Source organism: Gekko japonicus, unplaced genomic scaffold, assembly GCF_001447785.1.
Source record: "Gekko japonicus isolate JY-2015 unplaced genomic scaffold, Gekko_japonicus_V1.1 scaffold1397, whole genome shotgun sequence".
Taxonomy (NCBI): domain Eukaryota; kingdom Metazoa; phylum Chordata; class Lepidosauria; order Squamata; family Gekkonidae; genus Gekko; species Gekko japonicus.
The window spans coordinates 231,790-257,178 of NW_015170322.1; the positions used below are offsets into that span (position 1 = coordinate 231,790).

General features: G+C 51.2%; 1 protein-coding gene across 1 annotated transcript in view; it reads left to right on the forward strand.

The window, feature by feature from the left end:
• The window catches only part of ARHGEF9 (Cdc42 guanine nucleotide exchange factor 9), a gene marked incomplete at its 3' end in the record, with an annotated part of 276,721 nt that overhangs the window by 17,420 nt on the left and 233,912 nt on the right, over window positions 1-25,389 (forward strand). The window contains exons 2-3 of the mRNA XM_015418081.1: window positions 3,171-3,318; window positions 7,179-7,291. Of these exons, the coding sequence (XP_015273567.1) occupies window positions 3,171-3,318; window positions 7,179-7,291 (261 nt within the window). The remainder of the gene's footprint in view (window positions 1-3,170; window positions 3,319-7,178; window positions 7,292-25,389) is intronic.

The following is a 25,389-nucleotide window of genomic DNA, read 5'->3' on the forward strand; positions in this document are numbered from 1 at the left end:
TTGGGCTCTTCCTGCCGGGAGGGACAGCCCCCCCCCCCGACACCCCTCCCCAAACTTCGGCCCTGCCTCTGGTCTCCTGCTACCCAGCGCCTGGTTACCATGCCTTTCCTCCAAAAGTGGCTTGCAGAAAACACAGGCAAGGCAATGCCAGGGGTAACATTTTGGCAGTGCCCAGAGTCTGCAGCTTCTTGCTGCGTTGGAGGCATAAGCCGTGTGTGTGTGTGTGTGTGTGTGTGTGTGTGTGTGTCCCCCAGCTGCTGTCCCTTTTCTGCCCATATGGCACCTTCAGGCTGCGAGGTGCCTGCTGGCGAGGAGGAGGGTTCTGCTCGGGGCAGGCAGACAGGAGTTGGGGGTGCCCCCTGGCCCTTCCCAAGGTTTGGGTGCCGGGACAGGGTGGGGCCGAGGAGCTTTTCCTGGTGGTCCTTGGCTGGAGCCGCATCCGGGCATGATGGGCAGGTGCCCCAAAGCTGCCTCCTCCTGGCAAAGAGAGACCGGAGATCACCTGAGCCGCTTTCTGAAGCTTGTGGTTCAGTCTGCAGTTAAAGCCTCCTTTGGAATGTTGTGGGACGTTCTGGTCTCCGTATCGCAGAAAGGGGGTGGGAAAAGCACAGAAGAGGGCAACCAGGGTGATTAGGAAAGGATGGCCAGCCTGTGAGGAAAGGATGAAGAGTCGGGGACGTTTCAGTTTAGAAAAGAGACAACGAAAGGTGTGTGTGGGGGGATGACAGAGAAGTTTCTGGAATCATGCACAGGATGGAGAGGGTTGACAAAGTGAACTTTTCCTCCCTCTCCCAAAATGTTCGGATTCAAGAGCATCCAATGAAACTGATGGGCGGTAGATTCTGAACAGACAAGAGGAAATACTTCTTTACACACGGAGTGATTAAAATGTGGAATTCGCTGCCAGAGGACGTAGTGATATCCACAGGCATACATGGCTTTAAAAGGGGATTAGATGGATTCATGGAGGATAAGTCTGTCGATGGCTACTAGCCATGGGTGAGTAAAGGGAACCTCCATGTTCAGAGGAAGTCAGCCTCTGAATCCCAGTGCCAGAAGGCAACATTGGGGAAGGCCGCAGCCTCTGTGCTCTGTTGTTGGCCCTCCAAAGAACCGGTTGGCTGCTCTGTGAGACAGGAAGGATGCTGGACTGGAGGGACCACCGGTTTGATCCAGCGGGGCTCTCCTTCTTAAGGGTGGAAGTGATTGTTATGAGAATTTTGGGGCTCCCTCTGAAGATGGCAGCCCCACAGTCCTCGTCGGGGTGTGATGTCATCACTAGGTGGATTTCTCATTCTGCACCATTGGCTTGCTGGGGCAGGAAAACGCATGGCGAGGTGATGCAGGGAACAGACAGGATTTATTACACGGGTCAGACAGCAGCCTGTGCACGAGCTTAATGCAAAACTTATTTCGCTTCCAGCTACCCGCTGCATATGTGGAAGCTGTGCGTATGTGGAAGTGGTCGAGTTGCCCATAAGACGTACACTTCCCACCTAGATGGCGTCCTTGGGAATCTGGTGCACAAGTACGGAGGTCCTGCAAGAAGCCATAACTGCTGATCTTCAGGACAAATTTTTCTTCTTAGTGTTTGGCCCCCCGATAAAATCCATAATCCAGATGTTCCAAATTTGCTTTGCCACAGAAGGTGCTTGGTGGAATTTATACAGCAAGAAGACCCACAAAGTCTTAAAAATGCCAAGTCTCTGAGTGATGCCCTGCTGAGCAAAATGTTCTTGTTTTTAATTTCCCTGCTCCGAAAGCTACGGTTGCCAGTTTCCAGGTGGCCCCGCTATTACAACTGATCCCCAGACGGCAGGGTTCGGTTCCCCTGGAGACAATGGCTGCTTTGCAGGGTGGTCTGTGTGGCCTTGTACCCTGCGGAGGTCCCCGTCCCTCCCCAAACCCCACTGTCCCCAGGCTCCACCCCAAAAATCTCCAGGTATTTCCCAACCCAAAACTGCCAACCCTACCTAAAGTGATTATCACGTGTGACCTTATTGGGCTTGGCTAATCTGCTCATAAAGCTCATAAATGGAGCTGCGGTGGCTCAAGTGGTTAAGACGCTGAACTGCAGGCTGTGGAAGTTCAGTAGTTTGAGACCCGAGTGTGCCGCGTGACGGAGTGAGCTCCCGTCTCTAGTTCCAGCTCCTGCCAACCTAGCAGTTCGAAACCAAGAAATTGCAAGTAGATAAATAGGTACCACTTCGGTGGGAAGGTAACAGCGTTCCGTGCGCCTTGGTGTTTAGTCATGCCGGCCACATGACCATGGAAACGTCTTCAGACAGCGCTGGCTCTTCGGCTTTGAAACGGAGATGAGCACCACAGCCCTAGAGTCGGATTTGACTGGCTTTCAAGCAAGGGAACCTTTACCTTTACTTTTTAATCCGCTCATGCGATGGGACATAATGCGCAAGAAGCGTGATGTTCCAAAGCAACCCCATCCCAACTAGTCAAAGTGGGTGCACCTGGTCTGAATACCAGAGCAGTTTGGGGTAGAGGGCAGGTCCCTGCTGATGCTGTGTGTGGAGACAACTTGGGGGCTTGTGGGAAAATCCAGAAAATCACTTTTGCAACTTGTGATTTTTTAAAAAGAAAAATATTTAGGTCAGACCTGTGAAAATTTGGCCAATAGTTGTGATTTTTATGGGTTTTTAAAAAAAACTTTTTGGGTCCTGACTGTTGGCCTATGAGAATTTGGGTGATGTTCATGATTGTGTCTTCTCTTTTTCGACCTGGGGAGGAATCAGGTTGAGATCTGCCGATCCAGAGGAACGGATCTCACTGGCCAGTGCAAATCCCTTTTAATATGAGCACACCTTACTTTTGACTATGGAGAGGCGGGCCATGTCACACGTAAGCCTGACACCCAAAATAAAATAAATAAAATAAGGTGGTTCACCCCAGCCAGACACATTCCTCTCCTGGGTCCACATACCACTGCCAGCTGGTTCCAAGAGGGAACGGGTGCCAGTCAAGCCGCCGGGCCCCTGAACGCCGAGGGGGAGCAGAGCCCCTGTGGGGCCCTGGTGCCTCCCTTACTGTGGTTCCCCAAGCAGTCGCCCGGTGAGGCTTGGCCAGAGAACCGTCCCTGGAGTGCTGAACGCTTGTGAATAATCTCCGGAAATAATTTCCCTCATTGCTTTCCTTGTCCCCTCCCTCTCTCCTAGCCGCTTTCTCACCCTCTCCATCCATCGCCGCAGTCTCCACCTTTCAGACTCCTCTTGGACAGGTGCCACTCCTTGCCCCTTTCCCAGAGCACGCCAATGGGGCTGGATCAGCTGGGCTGGAAGAGGAAAGTGTTGCTAAGTGCTGGAGGTAAGTCTTGTTGTGTCAGGGCTGCTTTGAGGCAAAGGAGACAGAGGGTGGTGGCCTCCTCCTCGCCATGCAGGGGGAAGAGGGGGAATTAATCCGTCATCTCCCTGTTGATTTTGCCATTGGAAACTGGGCTCTGTTGCCATTTTAAAGGAGAAAAGATGCATCTGTTAAAGTAGGGAGCCGAATTCAAAAGCTGAGTGGAGACCTGATGCAGAGACACACGCCAGAATAACCCGCCTGCCAGAAATCAATTTGCAAACACTGTTCTGTCTGTTGCCCTGCCCTGGCTGTGCGTGGTATCCCAGTACCTGCACACATTCCCTCTGGTATCTCCGTAACTTCCTCATGGTCTCCCTGTCCCTACATACTTCCCCCAGCCTTTGCAGCCTGCATTTTGTTACCGGATGCCTTTCCTTAATTATTCTGCCCGTGTATTAATGAACGCATCCCATTCACTCTCTCAGCCTCTGTTCACTTGAGTGCCAGTGCTGAGATTTGAACCCATGGCCTTTTTGGTGCAGGGCCGTCACTCCTGAGCTCACCCGCCTGGAGCTGTGACTCTGCAACAGGGACCCCTCCTAGATGGATGGGCAGCATGCGGTCGCTCTCTGACAGGAGAGAGACGTCTGCGAGAGGTTCCAAAGCGTGCTTCCCTAAGGCATACATCCCAGATCTTGCTGGGCTCGGTGGACACCTCTCTCCCAGAAAGGGGTGACACGCCTTGAGAGGGGAGGGTGGGAAGGAAGGACGGAGGCGAGCGTGCGAGCCCACGTGCTCTGTGTGATGTGCCCAAGCCACGTGCAGCGTGCTGACTCAGGAGCCGGCTGTGGCCCGGCACATGGCGTCTCCTCCGGGTGGGTGTCACTCTGGGAGACGACTGTGTAAAAACGGGGAAGCACTGCCCAGCGGCCACGGAGCCTCTCTGGAAGTCCGGAGGGTGCATCTCCGAGGAGGGGGCGGCATTTGATGCCTGGGCTGATGACAGCGGCATCCTTTAATTTTAGAATGCTGGCTTCCTCCCTCGCTCCACCTGCCTCTCAGTGCTTGGCTGCTACCCATACAGCCATGTAAAGCGGCGGCGGCGGCGGCGGAGGAGGAGGAGGCTGTCAGGAGAACAACAGAGGGGGCTTCCGGCATTTCTGTTTCATGCATCTGAGATCTTGCTGTGGCTGAGTGGCAGAGCACGGGCTTTGCGTACAAGAGCCCCCAGGTTCAAAGCATGATGCCTCCTGTTAAAAAGAAACTCGGGGAATGGTCCCTAGAACAGACTGCTTTGCCACCTGGGGCTCTGGGCACCCACTGTCAGCCAAAGGAGACAATACAGAGTTAAGCAGAGTGACTCCGGGTTAGTTTTGCCAAACTCCAGGTGGGCCTGAATATCTCCCAGAATTACAATTGATCTCCAGGCCTAAAGATCCAGTTTCCCCTGGAGAAAATGGCTGCTTTGGAGGGTGGAATCTGTGGCACTGTACCCTGAAGAGGCCCCTCCCCTCTTCAAACTCTACCCTCCGGGAGGCTCCACCCACAAATCACCAGGAATTCCCACACCTAGACTTAGCAACCCTACTTAGTATAATGAGGACCATTTAGTAGGGTTGCCAAGTGCTATCTCCCCCCCCAAGCGGGGGACTTTGGGGGGCGTTCCTGGAGGGGGCGGGGCATCCCCTTTAACTGCAGGGAGCCGTGGGGACGTCGTCATTCCCCTCGCCCAACAGGGACGCCAGCTCCCTGCAGTTAAAGGGGCCCCTTTAACTGCAGGGAGCCGGCATTTCCCCGCACGTCTGACCTCTGCGAAGATCGGGCGCGGAGCCGGCGTTTCCGTGCACTCGATCGGCAGGCCTGCAGCTACCCCTCTCCCACCTCTCTCTCAAGAGAGAAGGGAGAGGGGTGGTGGCAGGTGTTGGGGCTTGGGGGTGGGGCTTCCCCCGGCGGCCAGAAGCCCCTGGTTTGGCAACCCTACCATTTAGTCCAGCATCCAGTTTCCAGCTCAAGCTGAGAGGCTTCCAGGAAATGGATAAGATGGTATGACAGAGGTCCCCTATTTTGTGCCTTCTGCAGAGGAAGGTGGAATTATTTACCAAAGACAACATTGGGCCGTTGCTGAAAATGGCATCCCTGTGTCAAATTCTCTCGCATTCACCTGCGCGTCACTTATCCCGTGTTGTGATGTCCTGACATTCTGCCTGTCACCACCCCAGCCAGCGTCAGCTAGTGACGCAGAGAGAGGCAGAGAAAAGCGCAGTGATGCAACGTGAAGCAAGCAGGGCCCATTTCAGAGGACAGAACTTGACCTGTGAGCTGCTGCTCTTCCTGCTGTACTGTCGCTCTGTGCCAGCTCCTCCAAGGTCAATTCATGCATTACAAAGTCCACAGGTCCTTCAACTGGGCATGTTCTGGGAATCCCCGGGCATTACAGGCCTAATTTGGACTGGGAATCTGGTGCATGAGGGTCAGGGGCTCCATCCTTCCCTCCCCACACCATGATTCCCCCAACCTGCAGTGGCCCTGGGGAGCTGATATGTGGCCCATCGGGAAAGCTTCCATTTGCTGATGGTTCCCCGTAAGGTTCCCCAAGAGGGCAAACAGCAGCTCCCCAGGACCGTTTTTGGTCCGGGAAGCAGCAGCAGGGGTGGGGGTGAGTGAAAGATCCTTCCGCAGTCCTGATTTACTTTGGGCCTTTCACGCCTGAGCATTACATTCCCAGCAGGAACTCCAGGTGCACACCTTTCAGTGGGCATGTTCTGGGAATTCCCGGGCATCACAGGCCCAATTTGGATTGGGAATCTGATGCATGAGGGTCAGGGGCTCCATCCTTCCCTCCCCACACCATGATTCCCCCAACCTGCAGTGGCCCTGGGGAGCTGATATGTGGCCCATCGGGAAAGCTTCCATTTGCTGATGGTTCCCCGTAAGGTTCCCCAAGAGGGCAAACAGCAGCTCCCCAGGACCGTTTTTGGTCCGGGAAGCAGCAGCAGGGGTGGGGGTGAGTGAAAGATCCTTCCGCAGTCCTGATTTACTTTGGGCCTTTCACGCCTGAGCATTACATTCCCAGCAGGAACTCCAGGTGCACATCTGACCTGAAGTCTCCACGGTGGCCCCTGGGGATGCTGTGAGTTTCAGATTAGAAAAGGAACCAAAGGTGGCCATGTGGGAACAGAGCTGAACCCACAGTCCACAAAGCACTCAAAGCTAAGCACCTGGTTTCATTTGGCAGAGTCGAATCGGTCTCACTCCAAGTGTGCTAGGGCTGCGAATCAGGTCATCCGTCCCGTTAAGATGACCAGATGCAAAAGAGGTGGGGGGCACCCCTGTGCCTTAGCAGTGGCCAGAGAGGGACATTTGAGGAGGTGCACGCAGGGCCGGTTCAGGGTGTTTTGTTCCTTGCTCCAGGCAGAGTTCACTCATTCCCCTTACTTACAGAGGTGAAGCTGCCAAATGAGTAGGCTGGCTTTTGAGCTCCACAGAGCTCTTTCTCAGCTTACTGAACGCAAGGAACAGCAAGACGGGGCTTTGACTCTGTCTCTGGTGGTTTCATCTGTTCACACGGTAAGAATTCTCCAGAAAACAATACGCTGTATCCAGCCTCTGCACCCACCCACTCTTATCACCTCCTCCTTCTACTCATGAAACTGTGCCACAGTGTGGGAGTTTCAGTATAACAGGTGAAGGAGCCCTGTCCTTGGGCCACCCTGCATTGGTTTTACGTTAGTGTGAGAGGACGTGGTGTTAAGCGTTCAAGCCTAAGCAAGCTGGTGACTTGGGTTAAGGACTTGGGGTGCGGGACGAAGTGGGCTGACCAAATGGGTCCTTTCCCAACACTGTCTGTATTTCTTCCTTCCCCCGGGATTTTGCCCCGGCAGCAGAGAGTGACTTGGGTTCCAAAACTCTGGAGGTGCGGCGTCGAGACGGCAGGAATGGGAGGAGTCGATGGAAACCCCTCAAGCCCGGAGCGGAGCAGCTGCTGCTCAGTAAAGTAAGCCTCCCCCCCTTTCCTGGTCTGAAATATGTTTCTCACAGTGGCTGCGATCACACACCCCAAATAATCCACTTTCAATCCTCTTTCAATCCACTTTCCAACTGGATTTTTTACTGTGCGAACTGGCAACATTCAATTCAAAAGTGCATTGAAAATGGATTCTCTAGTGTGTGTGATCACAGCCACTGTCTCGCTAGCTGCGTTGAAGTGCTGCACAGTTAGCAGTGAAAATGAACCGTATGGTTTGGCGGAAGCATTTGCAAAACGCATGAGGGTCAGGGTTCTCTTGAGCAGCCTTGGCATTGTTGTTTTTTTAATTAGCAATTAGTCTCTGAATTATTTTATGACGATATAAAAACAAGCACATTAAGCTTCGCATCTCTGTCAGATGTCAGTCGGGGAGTTGAAACCTCCTTCCCTTTGGCTGAGCTGTTTCCACAGATGGAGAAACTGAGTACTTTTTAAATCTTCTGAAGCTTTTTGAGTAAGTGCCCCCCCCCCCCCCCCCCGGTCTTTGGGAAGACGTCATTGTTACTGAAGATATCTCAGCGGAACATTTGTGCGGTGTCTTCATTCCAAAGGAGGCTTCAAACGCCCATCAAGGGATTCTTAATTTAAATAAAAGTGCAGTCAGCTCTTAGGTGAATTGGGAGTGTGTGTATGCTGTTCAGTGAGAGGTTCAGAGGATTTCCGCAGATGCTCTTGAAGAGCAATTTCAGAGGGGGCTGCCAGGTTTCCGAAGACTCAGGGAGAGAGCCGGGGACCCCATGGGAGGTGCGTGGTGGAGTTGTGGGTGGAGGCTGGACACCGTTGGCCTCTCGTAAAAATCTCAACCATCCAACGTCTGATCTTTAGCAGAGAAATATTGATCTCCTCTCTGTGGGCTTTTGAAATAGATGTATCATGGCTACCCTGGTGTCTGCCTCTGAGACGCTCTATCTGCAGCAATGGAAAGATGCCAATAACAATGCTTTCACACACTCCACAATTGGATTTGACTGTGTGAAACGGCAAGATCTACTTGCAGACGGTCTCTAAAGTACATTGAAAGGGGATTGAAAGTGCACTGTTCAGCGAGTGTGAAAGCACCCCAGAACTAGGCATGCTGGGACAAGATAGTTAAACTTTAGACTGGGGAGAAAAGGCTGTGAGTAGATTGTCAGGGAAAAAAAGGCTTTGTAGTTACCAGCAGCATTTAATTTGACTCCTAATTTAACACCTTAACCCATCATTTTCAGTCAGACCCTGCAGACTGCCAACCCTATTTCCAAATAACCCACTTGAAAAATGGCAGTTGTTCTTCCTCCGCAGAGGGGTCGCCCTTTCCTCTGATCTGTATCGTTGCTGAGGTCACAGCACCCGGGAGGAGCTATCACTAGGGGTGTGCAAAAATAAACCCCCTGGTATTTTTTCAGGTTTGGCCATACTGGACCCAAAAAAATATCAGTGTTTTCCAGTATTCCCAAATCCCAATATTGGTATGGCATTAAGATTCATGGCTCCTCCAGGTGTGGCAGGGCGGTGCAGCTCAGCAAGTGAACTCAGAGGGTATACGCCCTCTGAGTTCACTAGCCGTGTTGCGCTGCCACCACCACAGCAGCTGGCCTTGGAGGAGTGGACATTGAAAGAGACCATGGCCTCTTTAAATGCCTATTGCCTTCTGCTTTCTTGGTATAGCTAAATGTCCCTGAATAAAAGGTGGGGGGAAATTGGCTCTTTTCGGCGTCAGCTATACTGGTCACTGGTCAGCTATACTGGTCTAGCTGTATTTGGCTTAAAAATACCAGGAAAATACCGGTAAGGTATTTTGGGGGGTATTTTTCTGGCTCTGATAAACCAAATGCACATCCCCAAGCTACAGCTCAGTGGTCAAGAATCTGCTTTGTACACATGAGGTCCCAGGTCCAGTCCCTGGCATCTCCAGCTAAAAGGATCAGGTAGATGAGGATGTGAAATGCATCTGCCTGAGGCCCAGGAGAGGTGATGCCAGTCAGCGAACACAGCACTCTTCTCGTTGGACCAAGGGCCTGTTTCAGTATAAGACGGCTCCATGTGTCCATCTGAAAATGGCCTCCACGAATCAGGCATCAACATTATTGTAATATACCGGTGACATGATTGGCTGAACTTCCCTTAGATCACAGAGAGGCAGGTCATGCAGGAGGGCTTCTGGCTCTCACTGGCGGTTGTGCCCTGATCCCAGGTCTCACATGTTATTTTTTGTCATGGCATCGGCAGTACCGATGGGTGACCAAAACGTATTAGTTCTCCAGTGGCAGAGTGGTAGAGTAAAATACACAAACTTGTGGAAATGGCAAAACTTGTTGCTGTAGGATCCTGATCCATCTGTAGTCCCCGTGTTAGAACTGTGGCCGCTTAGAGCTTTCCTGGCGTTGCTGCACTTCACTGGGGTGAGAGAACTCTGAACACGAGGCTGCCGTGGCCCGCTTTGTCTTCTCTTAGGCCTGGTTTGAAATGGAGAATTCCCCTGGCTGCTCTTGCAGGTGCCCAGCGTCTGACGGAGGCTGCATTATCATCCGTGCGTCGCTGCAATGCGTGCACCGTGATTGTACCTGCCTGGGCTGTGGATCTCTGACATGCCAAGGTTGCACATCATGCAGCGGGGAGCCCAGGGAACCCGAGACACTGAGCACATTCCTTCCAGCATCACATTTAAATCAGGCCTTAGATGTCACTGCAGAGATGAAGATCTGGGTTGGGGGCAGCGGGACGGCATCCCAGAGCGTCTCATTTGGGCCTGATTGCTGCTGTATGTTGTCCTTTCATTCCGCCATTCTTGTCTGCTGCAGCGGACTTTGACTCACAGGGCCATCCGTTTTCATTCTTCTACAGATAAATGTTTCATTTGAGAGTTACAGCTGCCGATGAGCCTGGATTCTGTACTCTGGACAGGGCTGGCAGCATTTGGAAGGCAGTGTGCAGGAAAGGCTTATTGGCACGTGGGAGTCTCTTTGTCTCCTTGCCCGGGCCGCCACCTTTAATTGGGCATGGTTTCGTCATCGATTTTGCAGGCTGGAATATAATCCATAACAAAGACTCCTGTTTATTAGGGGCCCTTCACTTACTCTCTTTTGTTTCATTTTGGATCGTCATGGCTGCTGGTACCGTTTCAGTTTATTTGCAGTGGGAACTGAGGTGTGCTTCTTCTCCAAATCTGATGCTGTGAAATGCAGAGCGAAAACCTCAGACCTCCAAGGTAGAGGACTGGTCATTAACCGATGGGAGCAAAGGTCGGGAAGCAGCTGGGTAGGGTAGCTGTTCAGCACTGCCGGACACTTGCACAGGCCGTCTGAGCAGTGCCTGAGCAATGCCAGTGCACAGAGCTTGTGCCCAAAGAGACTGAGGCTGTTGGACCTCAAATCTGGACCCTGAGAAGGGTCTTCTCCAGCTCAGCTTCCTGGTGTTCAGTGGCCGGGGCTGGAAGCTTCAGCTGGAAAAGCCGGGGCCTGGAGGTCCTGCTCCTTTGAGAGGTCAAATCCAGAAGGCCAGTCTTTCAGGGTCTAGACGAAGCCTGGCGGGTCCAGAGGCTGTGCCCAGAGAACAGTGTGGTGCAATGGTCAGGGCTGGATCAGGACCGGGTAGATGCCGGTTCAGATCAAACTGAAGAGTGACCATCGCAACAAGATTGCTTGTTTGAAGAGCTCATCAGTGCTCATGCACCAAGCTCCAATGGAGAGGAGGAAGGAGGCAGAGACGAATGATAGGAGGTGGAAGCCGCAGCCAGTGTTCCCTCTAAGCTGAGTTAGTGTGAGCTAGCTCACAGTTTTTGAGCCTCCAGCTCACACATTTCTGTCTTAGGTCAGGAAGGAGGGCCCCAGAGCAAACTAATTTATGCAGCAGCCAAATCGCTCGCTCACCACTTTAATGCCAGTAGCTCACAAAGCAGAATTTTTGCTCACAAGACTCCACAGAGAGAGCACTGACTGCAGCAGCCTGTGTACTGTGTAGTGTGGTGTATGCAACTTGGTATTCAACAAATGGAAAAAATTGAACGCTCTCGGTGCACCAGTTCTAGTTTACAATCAAGACCAGATAATTTGGAGCTCTGATGACTGGGGAGAAATTTGGATGTGGAGTGGCCCTCATAGAACCATTGTGGGAGTCACAAGGCCCAGGTAGGTCACCTTCCCCCTTTTCTCCCAAAGCTCTTTTGCACCCACCAGGCCAGGGAGAATGAGCTCCCGTATCTGCATGGGCGGGTCTGTTCTCCAAAGGTCTGTTTGGCTCCACACACTGATCCACAGGCTTCATAACGGAGCTGGTGCTGTTTGTACCAGTGTGTGTTCAGGGACAATGTTACTGATAAATATGTGCAGGTTCCATGCCTATTACATTGAAAATCCAAAAGAAAACGGAGGGTGAAAGCACAGGGCCTCTCATTCCTTACAGCTTGAGATTCATTTTCTTTTTCCTTGTGGGTAAGCGTTTTGGGGGAAATTGGTAGGCCTGCTGGGACTGAGGGCAATTGTTTTGGGAGGGGGGACCTCCTGTCCACCCAGTTGGCCTTTCCTGCTCTAGACAGTGGAGGCTCTGATTCTGAGTTCACTGCTCCGTTTGGTCCATTAGCTGGGCCACACAAACAGTAACCGGAGTGTTGGCAAAAGCCTGTGCCCAGGAAAACAGCACTGTTGTTTGCCAAAAGGAGGATGCGACAGGGGACAACTTATCAAGTTGTACAGTTTATAGCCTGTATCTTGGACTACTGTCAGCTGCACCGTATTGTACGGCTATGTTTCTAGCTCTCTGTCTGATGTGCTGCTCTGGTTGGCCAGCTTCAATAAATCAAATGCTCCATTTGCCCATTCAAGTAAACCTCCCCCCCACATAAATTAGTATATTTGCTGGTTGTTGCTTTTTTGACGGCATAACCATGCCAAGAATAGATGTTCAGTCTCAGGGCTAGCATATTTCTGCACCCACCTCTTCTGGCCCTGATCAGGCTAAAAGGCAGGATATAAATATTGTAAATAAATCTTTCCATCCAGAAGTATACAAATGAGATGGACATAGTATCGTGGGTCAGTCTGGGCTCAGTGAGGACTCCTCAGGAGGAGAGGAGCCACGTGTAGCCGGCTCTGAGAGCAGAAGCCAGCAAGCAGAAAGACAAACTGCAGGCTTGTCAGGATTCGCAGCCAACAGCTGGTGCAGAGCCACCGACACCCTCCAGCCCAGATTCAGCAGGTGAAACTAAGTTGATCATTCCCAGCCCTCCAGTATCACCCACACCCTTTGAACACCGCAGACGGAGGCTGTGAGCAGAACTACAGGAGAGACGACAGAGTGCTCACCTCCTGGCCTGACACCAGCTGCTTAAGTTGCAGGATTATGGCCAAGCAGCTGGCTGCAAGTTTGACCCTTAGGCACATGCCTATAAAAACCAGTGGGGGGGGGGGGAGAGGAGGCTGTTAGGTATGGAAGCAATAAGTCAGTATAACACTGGTCCTGTGACCACAGCCTCAGATCCTGCCTTGCTTGTGTGACCCTTGGAGCAGCTTCTGACTACATCTTTTGGCTCTGCTTGACTCCTGCTTGTGAGTAAGCCTTGGACTGCTTGACTCCACATCTCGGACAACCCCTTGGTAAGGGCCCTCTTGTCTCTGAACTCTTGGACTGGATGCTTGACTCAGTCTCCCTTGCATGGACTTTGACTGCCTTCCAGCGTGTGACCCTTGGACCGGCTTCTGACTACAGCTTTTGGCTCTGCTTGACTCCTGCTTGTGAGTAAGCCTTGGGCTGCTTGACTCCACGTCTCGGACAACCCCTTGGTAAGGGCCTTCTTGTCTCTGAACTCTTGGACTGATGCTCGACTCAGTTTCCCTTGCATGGACTTTGACTGCCTTCCAGGAACCCACCCTCAGCTCTGCCTGATCCGTGACACATAGAGATTTAGCTCTCTTTTTCAAATGCCTCACATAAATCTTCTGTCATAACGGTCCAGATGTCCACATGCGAGTGAGTCTGTCAGTGACTTCTCCTGAGTGGCAAACACTGAGTGTGTGGTGAAAATCTGCTGCTGTGGTGCTCTTATACACACACACACACACACACAAGGTTACGGACAGGCAAAGTTCCTACAATGATTTGGGGCAAAATTATTGAACTGTGGGGGGTTGTCTTGTCAGGTCAGGTGGCAAAACTTCTTTATGTTTTTCTGAAAGGTGTACGTCTATGTATTATGTTTTGAGGCGATAACCCACTCTGATTGGTACCTGAAGCTGTTTACGATGTCATCAGGATGGCCAAAGGCAATTTCCCCTACTTTTTCTAATTTGAGCCATAACTCATGAATCAAGGGACCAGTTTCAAAGTTCAAAGTGCTGTTGGAAAGCTAATACATGACCCTACAAATAACTGATACTAATAACACCTCTGTCCATAGCTGTTCTTGTGATATAAGGCATAAAGGGAAAGGGAAAGGTTCCCTTGCTCGAAAGCCAGTCGAGTCCGACTCTAGGGTTGCGGTGCTCATCTCTGTTTCAAAGCCGAAGAGCCAGCGCTGTCCGAAGACGTTTCTGTGGTCATGTGGCCAGCATGACTAAACACCAAGGCGGACGGAACGCTGTTACCTTCCCACCGAAGTGGTCCCTATTTATCTACCTGCAATTTCTTGCTTTCGAACTGCTAGGTTGGCAGGAGCTGGAACTAGAGACGGGAGCTCACTCCGTCATGCAGCACACTCGGGTCTCGAACTGCTGAACTACCGTACTGACCTTCCACAGCCTGCAGTTCAGCGTCTTAACCACTTGAGCCACTGCAGAAATAGCCAATTTCCCCCCACATTTTTATAAGGTTTACTTCCTTGTGGCACTTTACCTAATCCAGATAGTTTACCTAATCCAGATAGAAACTTGTAGTTTATTATTTTCCTTTTCCAAATTCATTTTGAGAGGCCACTGTTAGGTACATGAGAACGGATCTACAGTTTATGTGTGTCCCCCCCCCCCCATGTAACTGGATAATAGGTCACTGCAAAGAAACATCTTTTAACTTGGTTTTATAAAGGCAACTGCTGGAGGTGCGCTTTGGCGCCACAGCTGAAGATGGTCAGAGGGGGTCGTTGCAACTGCCAACTCAGCTGAGGTCAGGTGACGCAAGGGGGCCAGCAGGTCCCTGGTTCTGAAAGCTGTTGACTCTGCCTTGGACAGCTTGTCCAAGGATGCTTTCAGTGGCTTCTAAGTGCTCCCCCCCACAGCTTTGTTTATAGCCTTTGCCGGCGAGAGGCTGAATGGTGCTGCGTCTGAGGTAGAAGGCATTGCTGTAGGAGAGCATGTAGGAGAAGCCATGGGTCATGCCGGTTATCTGGGTTAACTGGTATTTAGCGGCCCTTCATGGCCAGCCCTAGAAGCTCTCCTCAGCCTTGGGAATGTGACCGTCATCATCATAATGTGTGGGGGGGAGGATAGAGGGACAGCGTGGAGTTGTTGTTGTCGTTTATGTCTGAGCAGGCAGGTTGGCGGAGTTTTTTAGCTGGAATGGGCTGGGTTGGGGACAATGCTCCCTCTAAGCTGTGGAGTCTTGCGAGCAAAAACTCTCCTCTGTGAGCTACCGGCATTAAAGCTGTGAGCGAGCGACTTGGCTGCTGCATCAATTAGTTTGCTCTGCAGCCCTCCTTCCTGAGCTAGGACAAAAAATATGTAAGCCAGAGGCTAAAAAACAGTGGGCTAGCTCACACTCACTCAGCTTAGAGGGAACACTGGTTGGGAATCTGATGCCAGATGAGCAGTCAGCAGACAAATATCACGAAGTCTCAGCTTTTCTCTCATCTAAATAGTACCCAAATATTGTCGTGCCTCTCTTGGGCTTTTTTTTTAACCACTTGTAAGTAATTTGCACGCTTCTCGTCAGATCTCGGAAGTGAAGCAGGGTCGGCCCTGGTGAGTACTTGGACGGGAGACCACAGAAGTCCAGGGTTGCTACGCAGAGGCAGGCAAGGGCCAAACGACCTCCATTTGTCTCTTGCCTTGCAAACTCTAATCTGGGAGAACCGGGTTTGATTCCCCACTCCTCTACATGCAGCTGCTGGGGTGAACTTGGGTTCTCTCAAGGGCAGTTTGTGGGGGGGAGGAAAAGGGATTGTAAGCCACTCTGAGACTCCTCCAGGTAGTGAAGGGCAGGGTATACATCTAATCTCCTCCTCCTCCTCCTCTTCCACCTGAGACCCTGGAGAGCCGATGCCGGTCCACGTCAGCAATACTGATCTTGATGGACCAAGGTACCGATTCAGTCGAAGGCAACCTCACGTATTCAGGAAAGGGTCACTGCTCAGTAGCAGAGCATTGGCTTGGCAAGCAGAAGGTCCCAGGTTCAATCCCCGGCATCTCCAGTTCAGATGACCAGATAGGAGGTGAAGTGAAAGACCTCCACCTGAGACCCTGGAGGGTCACTGCCGGTTTGAAAACCCAATGCTGACTGAGGGTCTGATTCAGTACTAGACGGCTCCGTGTGTACAGCAACCTCGTGTGTACACCGTGTGTTCCTCAGGACGCGACCACCTCAGCCTGCCGTACACGTAGGCCCAGCAACAGGCATTGAGGAGGGATTATAGCCACTTTCCTTCTGTTCCCTAACCACCTTGGTTACGCAAGCAAGGTAGCAGGAGGGAAGCGTGCTCTGTTATGCAAGGCGAAGTCTCTGGTTTGCTTATCTTTTTTTTTTTTAATGGAAATTCCGCATCTGCCGTTGGCTGGTTTCATAAACACCCCTCTGTGCTAATAGCGGGGAAAGTGCAAACCTGCTGTGGGAAGTGGGTGTTTAATATTCACAGGGGACGTGCTTCTCTCTGAAACAAACGCAGGCTATTTCTGGAGGCTGCTGGATTGACGTAGGTGTGGGTGGGGTGGGGGTGGGGGCTGCGTTCCTCACAGGCGGTGCCCCCAAACCCTTCCCCTCAGGTAGATTTTTCCAAGAACCACGTTCATGAGAAAGCCACCGAAGGGGTGCTTTCCCAGAGAACAAAAGATACGGGCAGTCGGGGCGGTTATCTCTTTTGTTCACGTGACACGCACAGACAGACGGACAAACAGATATTGGCCGTTCCACCCCATGCCGGCTTGGTAGCTGGCTATTTTTATCCCCTCGCAAGATGCCGAGCGAGCGCTTTGTGTGGAGGGCTGGGTTCTCTGCTGGCTGTTTCTGAAACGTGTCTGACACCATAATTCTCTCCTCGGGATGGGGGGGGGGATTGTCAGCAGCTGTAGAGGGGGAGACATGCGCAGGATTTAACTGGGTCTGCTTGCAACGTCCTTTATGTCTGAGCTAAAGCGATGGCAAGGAAGCAGTTAGTCGCATGGACTTACCTGTGCTAATTAGTTTTGATATCAGTTCACTTTGAGGTCTATTTGTGCGCATGGAGAAGAGCCCGAAAACTCCCCTGTGATCTCCCTCTCTCTCTCTCTCTCTCTCTCTCTCTCCCCGCACCCCCTTCTCCAGATCTGCACTTTTAAGAAAGGACTGTTCTCTGTGTGTGTATTTCTTTACCCGGTCTTAGTTCCAGAAACCCATAGTGATCAGACTTTAAATAAATATTTTTTAAAGCCTCTAATGGGGTTGGGACAAGCCCATGGAAAAGCCTCAGGGATCTGTCGCAATGCACAAGGGAATCTCAAGGGATCGCTGTTGGAGTAGAGGTACAGAAGGAGATGATGCGATGAACTGAAGGATTGAATGGGCAAGTTGAAGGCCCCCGGTCACACGAAAGGTTTTGGGCCGGGAGAGGGACGGATCGGGGGCGCAGCAAACTGGCGCAATCCCACCGCAACATCTGGGAAACGTTGCACACCTGTCCCTGATCCGGCCCTTCAGGCCGAAAAGCCGCATCTAAAATAAACCACCTACAGAGGTGGACTTACCAGCATGGCTGCATCAAGAGCGGCCGTGGGATCGCCGGCGCATCCAAGACCCCTGGCCGAACTGCGCATGCTCACACATGCGCAGTTCGGCAGCCTCCATCTCTGTCTCGTCGCTTTCTCCCCGATCTCCCCGGCATCTGATAGTGCCGGGGAGCAACTGTGCGGCGGCTCACGGGATCTGTATGATCCCGCCGCCGTGTGTCTGTTTTGGTGCGGCTTTCAAAAGCCGCACTTTGCCCGCGCTCCCCCCCCACCCCCGTGTGGCAGGGACCAAAGTCAAAGGAATTGTGGAATGGAACTCTCCCTGTGAGAGAGTCAGTGATGGGCATCAGGTGATAGCCAGGAAGGTTCAGCAACTCTGGAAGGCCTAATGTGGGAGGGGCCCTGGCTCAGCGGCAGAGCATCTGTAGGCATGAGGAAGGTCCCAGGTTCAATCCCTGGCATCTCCAGTTAAAAGGAGCATGTAGTAGGCGGCATAATAAAGAGATTAATAATTTTTAAAAGGAGCATGTAGTAGGTGGCAAGGGGCCACAGAGCCTCAGAGGTTAAGACACTGAGCTGCAGACCGGAAGGTCTGTAGTTCGGCAGTTCGAGACCCGAGTGCCCCGTGATAGAGTGAGCTCCTATCTCTGGCCCCAGCTCCTGCCTACCTAGCAGTTCAAAAGCAAGAAATTGCAAGTAGATAAATAGGCACCGCTGCGGTGGGAAGGAAACAGCGTTCCGTGCGCCTCGGCGTTTAGTCATGCCGGCCACATGACCACGGAAACGTCTTCAGACAGCGCTGGCTCTTCGGCTTGGAAACGGAGATGAGCAGAGCCCCCTAGAGTCGGATTCGACTGGCTTTCGAGCAAGGGAGACCTTTACCTTTAGTAGGTGGCAGGAAAGACCTCCACCTGCAACCTTGGAGAGCTGCCGCTAGTCTGAATAGACAGTACAAAACTTGATGGACCGATAGTCTGATTCAGTAAAAGGCAGCTAGATATGTACGTGTTGCCCCCCAGGAATCAGCAACAACTGCAGCTCAGTAGAGGCCTTTGGTGTTTGTTTCCACCCGGATTAACACTCCATGGGGTTGTCATGTGTAGAAGGATCGGGGGGGGGGGGCAATAAGGCACTCCACAGGATTCGCTATGCTGGTACAGCCTTCCCTGAGACCACCTCTTGCTCCAGCAGTTGGCCTGGACAGCTCTTCTGCTGACCCGTCTTCTAAACTCCTGAACCATTCCCCGGCATCCTCAGACAGTTCTCGCTTAGCTGATTGTTGGGCTGCTGGCCAGTGACCTGTGATAACCCAAGAGACTGGAATGAGCTGCAATTGCCAGACCTCCAAGAGGGTGTCCCCATGGCCGTTTTCCCAGCCTTTCCCCTGAAGAGGTCCAGGGCACGCCACTCCACGACCTCCCCGGCCAGCATTTTCACAGCCGACGTAGGGTGGATGCTCTCCAAGAAAATCCAGTTGGCCGTGCTCAGCTCACAAATGTGAGCTCTTGGGAGAAGAGCTGCCTCGAAAAACTGAGAGGCACTTGCCTGAGAGCCTCCATGGCAGGCCCCTCTCATACCCCAAGGAACTGAGGGTACTCCCGTGGACCACTGGCAAGGCTAAGCATGGCGGTGTGGGTGTTTGCAGTTAGGCCGATCGGGGTGGGGGGTGGGAAGGGCTGCATCAGTGCTTAGTTCTTGTGGCCCTTGGGAAATGCTGATCGCCACGTTGGGGTCAGGAAGCCGCTTTTCTCCCGGCCAGTTTGGCCAGGGATCCTGGAGGGGGGTTTCTGCCATCTTCCGGGCACGGGGCAGGGGTTACTGGGTGTGTGTGTGGGTGAGGGGGGAGATATTGTGAATTTCCTACATTGTGCAGCGGGTTGGACTAGATGACCCTGGAGGTCCTTTCCAACTCTGTGACTCTAGGACAAAGACATTTGCTTAAAATATTTATTTCCCAGTGGGTTTGCCATTGCCTGCCTCTGCCTAGCGACCCTGGACTTCCTTGGTGGTCTCCCGTCCAGGTACCAACCATGGCAGATGCTGCTTAGCTTCTGAGATCTGATGAGATCAGGCCAGAACCATCCAGGTCAGGATTTCAGGCCCCTCTTTAGCTCACAGTTTGAATTTTGACCATTTTTAGTCATGCCAGCCACATGACCACGGAAACGTCTTCGGACAGCGCTGGCTCTTCGGCTTTGAAACAGAGATGAGCACCGCAACCCTAGAGTCGGATTCGACTGGCTTTCGAGCAAGGGAACCTTTACCTTTACTTTAATCTCAACAAATTAAGAAATTCCTGAGCTCAGTTGTCTTGCAAAGGGCTGTGATCTTGGCGCGGTGTTGTTCCCAGAGATGTCTGGCTTTCACTAGCGCTTGATGTAATGTGTTGGATGCAGCTGGGGCGATCATTTGCAAATGTCATGCTTATGCTCCCACAGAAATCCCGCATGCCTTCCAAGCCCACGTCAGAGAATTTTCCTCTCCCCTTAAACATGATTTGTGCCTTCTTTTTAAGTACAGTGTGACAATTCTAATCTCCTAATGATTTCACTTAGCTTTGATCTGAGATCGTTCTTGCTGCAGGTTCTGACCTTTTTTAAAAAAACCACGCTAGGCTGTGAAAATTACTTTGTACAGAAAAATGAAAAGGGGCATGAGCATTCTTACTGAGTAATGACTACTGAGGGATTACACAACTCTAAGGCTGATGGTGAAGAAATGGACGTTGTTACAGATTTTACTGTTCCTTGGCTCCATCACCAACCTAAAGGGAGGCTGCAACCAAGAAATCAGGAGGAGGCTGAGACTGGGAAGGGCAGCTATGGAGGAGCTAGAAAAGGATGTGTCACTGGGGACCAAGATCAAGATAATTCATACCAGAGAATTACCATGTCTGGGTGTGAAAGTTGGACAATGAAGAAAGCGGACAGGAAGAAAGTGGATTCATTTGAGATGCGATGTTGGAGGAGAGTTTTACGGATACCCTGGACTGCCAGAAAGACAAACAAGTGGCCTCTAGATAAAATCAAGCCTACACTCTCCTTAGAAGCGAAAATGACCAAAGTATTGTAATTTGATCACATTATGAGAAGACTCATAATGCGAAGACTCATAAAGCGATGGCAAACCTAAACAGCATGATAAAAAGTAGAGACATCACCCTGCCAACAAAAGTCCACATGGTCAAAGCAATGGTATTTCCAGTAGTCATGTATGGCTGCGAGCTGTGGACTATAAGGAAGGCCGAGCGCCGAAGAATAGATTCTTTTGAACTATGGTGCTGGAGAAGACTCTCGAGAGTCCCTTGGACTGCAAGGAGATCAAATCCGTCAATCCTAAAAGAAATCAACCCTTACTGTTCCCTGGAAGGCCAGATAATGAAACTGAAGCTCAAATACTTTGGCCACCAAATGAGAAGGGAGCCCTCACTGGAGAAGGCCCTGATGCTGGGAAAGATTGAAGGTCAAAGAAGACGGGGACGGCAGAGGATGAGATGGTTAGACAGTGTCACAGATGCAACGAACATGAAGTTGAGCAAACTTCAGAGGACGGCGGAAGACAGGAGGGCCTGGCGGGAGCTGGTCCATGGGGTTGCAAAGAGTCGGACTCGACTGTGCGACTGAACAAGAACAACATGAGAAGACTGGACTCACGGGAAAAGACGATACTGCTAGGAAAAGTTGAAGGCGGCAGTGAAAGTGGAAGATCCAACATGAGTTGGATTGACGCAGTCAAGGAAACAGTTTGTAAGACCTTCAGTTTGTAAGACCCGAGCGTGGCTGCTAACAACGGGATGTTTTGGTGGTCATTAATTCATAGGGTTGCAACTTGATGGACACACACATACACACACAGTCTTACAGCTCTGAAACCATTCGGCAGACTTGAGAATCAGAACTGAGCCGGAGGTATGACGTATAGAAAAGGTCACAAGGCCTAACCACAACCTTGTCAGGCTGGGCTCTAGAGGCTTCTGATACTGAAATGTCTCTGGCCCCGCTTCCCGAGGGCTCCCATAAGCTCAGTGGGTCAGGGTGAGGGTTTTGCATCCTCTGGGAAATGCAGAAGCTGGCGGGGTGGGGTGGGGATGAGACCTTGGCCTCGTTGTTCCACAGCCGGCATCTGGTAACCAGAATGCAGGGGTCAAGTAGCACTCCTGGGACAACGACTGAGGGGTGACATGATTGAGGTTTATAAGATGATGCATGGGAAAGAGCAGGTAGAGAAAGAGGCACTTTTCTCCCTTTCTCACAATACAAGAACTCGTGGGAACTCCATGAAATTGCTGAGCGGTCGGGTTAGAACGGATAAAAGGAAGTACTTCTTCACCCAAAGAGTGATTAGCACTTGGAATTCACTGCCACAGGAAGTGGTGGCGCTATACGCATGGACAGCTTCAAAAGGGAATTAGATAAGTATATGGAGCAGAGGTCCATCAGTGGCTATTAGCCACAAGGTATAGATAGGGACTCTGGGGCAAGGGATGCTCTGTCATCTTGGTGCTTGGGGGGGTCGGGGGCTTGGGGGGGGGGTCAACAGTGGGAGGGCTTCTAATGTCCTGGCCACACTGGTGGACCTCCTGATGGCACCTGGTATTTCTGGCCACTGTGTGACACAGAGTGTTGGACTGGATGGGCCTTTGGCCTGATCCAACATTGACGTCCCTTATGTTCTCTTATGTTCTTATGACAAAGGATTCCAAAAGTGCCCGTGATTTAGTGTTTGGCTGTGAGAGGAGAAACTTCATGGTCTGGTCATGGAATAAAGTCATGTCAGGAACTTTCATGTCAGGGGCTATCTTACACAAATGTGAACCGTGAATGGCAGACACTCCAAATTAATGCTCCCTCTAAGCTGTGGAGTCTTGTGAGCAAAAATTCTACTTTGTGAGCTACCGGCATTACAGCTGTGAGCGAGCGATTTGGCCGCTGCATAAATTTGCTCTGGAGCCCTCCTTCCCGAGCTAGGACAAAAATGTGTGAGCCGGAGGCTAAAAAACTGAGCTAGCTCACACTAACTCAGCTTAGAGGGAACACTGCTTCCCAATATATTCAGCGCTAGCCAGGTCTCATTCCCTGGCATCTCCAGTTAAAGGCACTTGGGGACCATGGGAAGGTTGGGTGGGGCATGTCTCTGCCTGAGTCCTTGGGGAGAATGAGCCCAGTACACAGCTGTGGGCCTGACCCCCACGGATATTGCTCAGAGTTCTGGGAGAAAGAGCAGACTGTAAGTGTAACAAGCTGCCAGTGGGATGAAGGATCTAACACAGTGATGGCGAACCTTTTAGAGACCGAGTGCCCAAACTGCGACCCAAAACCCACTTATTTATTGCAAAGTGCCAACACGGCCATTTAACCTGAATACTGAGGTTTTACTTTAGAAAAAAGAACTCATACATTAACTTAAGAGGATCCAAACAAAGTAAGGAAAGCAATCCCAAATGCTTTTATTTACTTAAAATCATTTGGTAGAGAATTCGACACTTTAATGATGGTCTGGGCCTGGCTGGGGCGATGGCACGCGTGCCCAACAGAGAGGGCTCTGAGTGCCACCTCTGGCCCCTGTGCCATAGGTTCACCACCACTGATCTAACAGCTGTATGGCTACTACAACTTGCATGTGCTCTGTCAGCTCAGCAGCTGAGCAAGTTTCCAGCCTCCTCCTGCCCTCTACTCCCACACTAATTCTCATGATAGCTGGGTGTTGTTGAATGGGCATGGCTTCCCCATGACCTGTATTCCCCCCCGCTGAGTGTCCTCAAACTGCCACTCAAAATAGAGAGGCTGCTTTTTACCTCTGGCTGGCTACAGTTAGAAAGAGGAAACTGGACCTTTGGTGTAGTGTACACCAGTTTGGTGTCATGTGCGGACTCTAATCCGGGAGAACCGGGTTTGATTCCCCACTCCTCCACTTGCACCTGCTGGATGACCTTGGGCAAGCCATAGTTCCGTCAGAGCTCTCTCAGCCCCACCTACCTCACAGGGTGTCTGTTGTGGGGAGGGGAAGGGAAAGGAGTTGTAAACTGCTCTGAGACTCCCTTGGGTAGTGAAGGGCGGGGTATAAATCCAATCTCCTCCTCCTCCTCCTCCTCCTCCTCCTCTTCTTCTTCTTCCTCTTCCTCTTCCTCTGATCCAACAGGGCCATCTTCGTGTTCATGATAAAGGATACTATAACTACCACCATCTATGGCCAAGGGGAAGCCGCATGGTATAGCCCAATCTCGTTGGATCTTGGAAGCTAAGCCAAGTCAATAATTGGAAGGGAGACCGCCAAGCAAGGCTCTGCCAAGGCAGGCTAACCACCTCTGCTTCTCGCTTGCCTTTTGAAAGCCCCTTGCTGGGGTGGCCATACGGCAGCTGCGACTTGCCTGCACTTTATGCACACAGAAACTACCATCATCTGTGGCCAAGGGGAAGGCAGCATGGTATCGCCCGATCCCTTTGGATCTCAGAAGGTAAGCAGAGTCAGTGATTGGAAGGAAGACCACCAAGGAAGAGTCGGCAGAGGAAGGCCATGGCAGACCCCCTCTGCTTCTCACTTGCCTGGGTTGCCCCTTGCTGAGGTCACCATACGTTCGCTGTGACTTGATGGCGCTTGACCCACACAACCATCCTACTACACTTTAATCCCAAGCTCCCTCCAAGCAGTTTAGGGCCATGTACATAGTTTCCATCCCCCTATTTTACCCTCACCGTAGCCTTGGTTACAAGGGTAGCTGTGGTGGTCTTCAGAAGAAGAGCAAGACTGAAGTCCAAGAGCACCTTCAAGGTCAAGAAGATTGCTGAAGCAGGAGCTTTGGCGAGTCGAAGCTCCTTTTGTCCACTACTTTTTTTTTAGGTAGGCATGGCTTTATTGTATATGGCCATAAGCCTTCATAATATCAAAACACTCTTAGAAAGTTTATACATTAACATATGATAGGTTGTTTCAACCTCTGTTAAAACGTATAAACCACCTGTGAAAGTTATCTCGACCTCTGGTCTTTAAAACCGATAAGACCTTTTAAAATCACTCACTTGGTTGCAATGGAACTATTTGATTTCTTTGCTCTAATTTTTCTAGCGGCCAGGGCAAAAAGAGCCAATCTTGAAGAAACGAAGGGGTCCTCATCTGAGAGCAAAAAGGCCATCTTTTCATAATCAGACAGGAGGTACAGCAATATCTTTGCTAAAAATTTGGCCCTGGGTTGTACATATAAGGGACAGGCCAGAATGTAGCGGGGAAGGTCTTCCACTGACTGCCCACATATACATTGGTCTACTGGAGTTTTTTTTATAGCTTGTCAGTTACTTAACATAGGGTGCGTTCAGACGGGCAGCTAATCCTGCCATTATGCCGGCTCAAATTTGATCCCAATCCTTTAAATCTATCCTCACACAATCAGACATCCTGCGGGGGAATCACCTTACTGCGTGCTGCTTCCACTACGGATTGTCTAAATGGCGTCCACTGAAGGAGGCATATGTGGTGTGTTTCCTTTTTAAAAAAACTTTTTGCACATGCGCATAGGCGTGATATCGCAGCCTTGTTTATCTGTGAATGGGCAGAATCAAGATTTTTTAAAAATGGCGCCCGTTCGGGATGGGCGTTCGGGATGGCCGTTCATTAGACCATCCTAAAAGGGCGCCATTTTTTAATTGCGCGCTGGAACGATCAAACGGGGGCAAGTCTGCGATTGGCCCGTCGGAACCGAAAACTCCAGATTTTAACTAGTACCTTTTTAGTACGGCTCCGAAGCGTGGCAAAACGGGATGCTCATGGAAGACGGACATTTCCCAGATGTTGATGTCTGGTCATTACATTTAAATCCATGAGGCACTCATGCCTTGCGCGGATCTAAAGAGCCGTCTGAACGCACCCTTAGTTACTTAACTTAGACTGAAAGGCAGGGAGAAAGATGGGTCTAAGATCCTTCTGTGAGCTTTGTGCCGCCGGGGGGTGGGGGTTAGACTGGCTTTTCAGGATAATAACAGTCCTTCCAGTCACTATTAGCCATGATCCCTTGGAATAGAACCTTGGAGTTCTGAGCCGGTCCAATCTCTGAAGATTTGTGGTTAGGAGATGGCCACCGTTTTCATTCTCTGTCCTCTGGTGAACTGGCTGGCTGCTTTTGGAAACAAGATGCTGGACTGGAAGGCCAAGTTCAACCAAGCAGGCTTTCCAGCAGGAAAAGAACATTTTCCCCTGGGTGAGACAGTTAAATGGGGCCCACCCGTGAAGCTCAGCAGGGGTAACCTCCAAGCA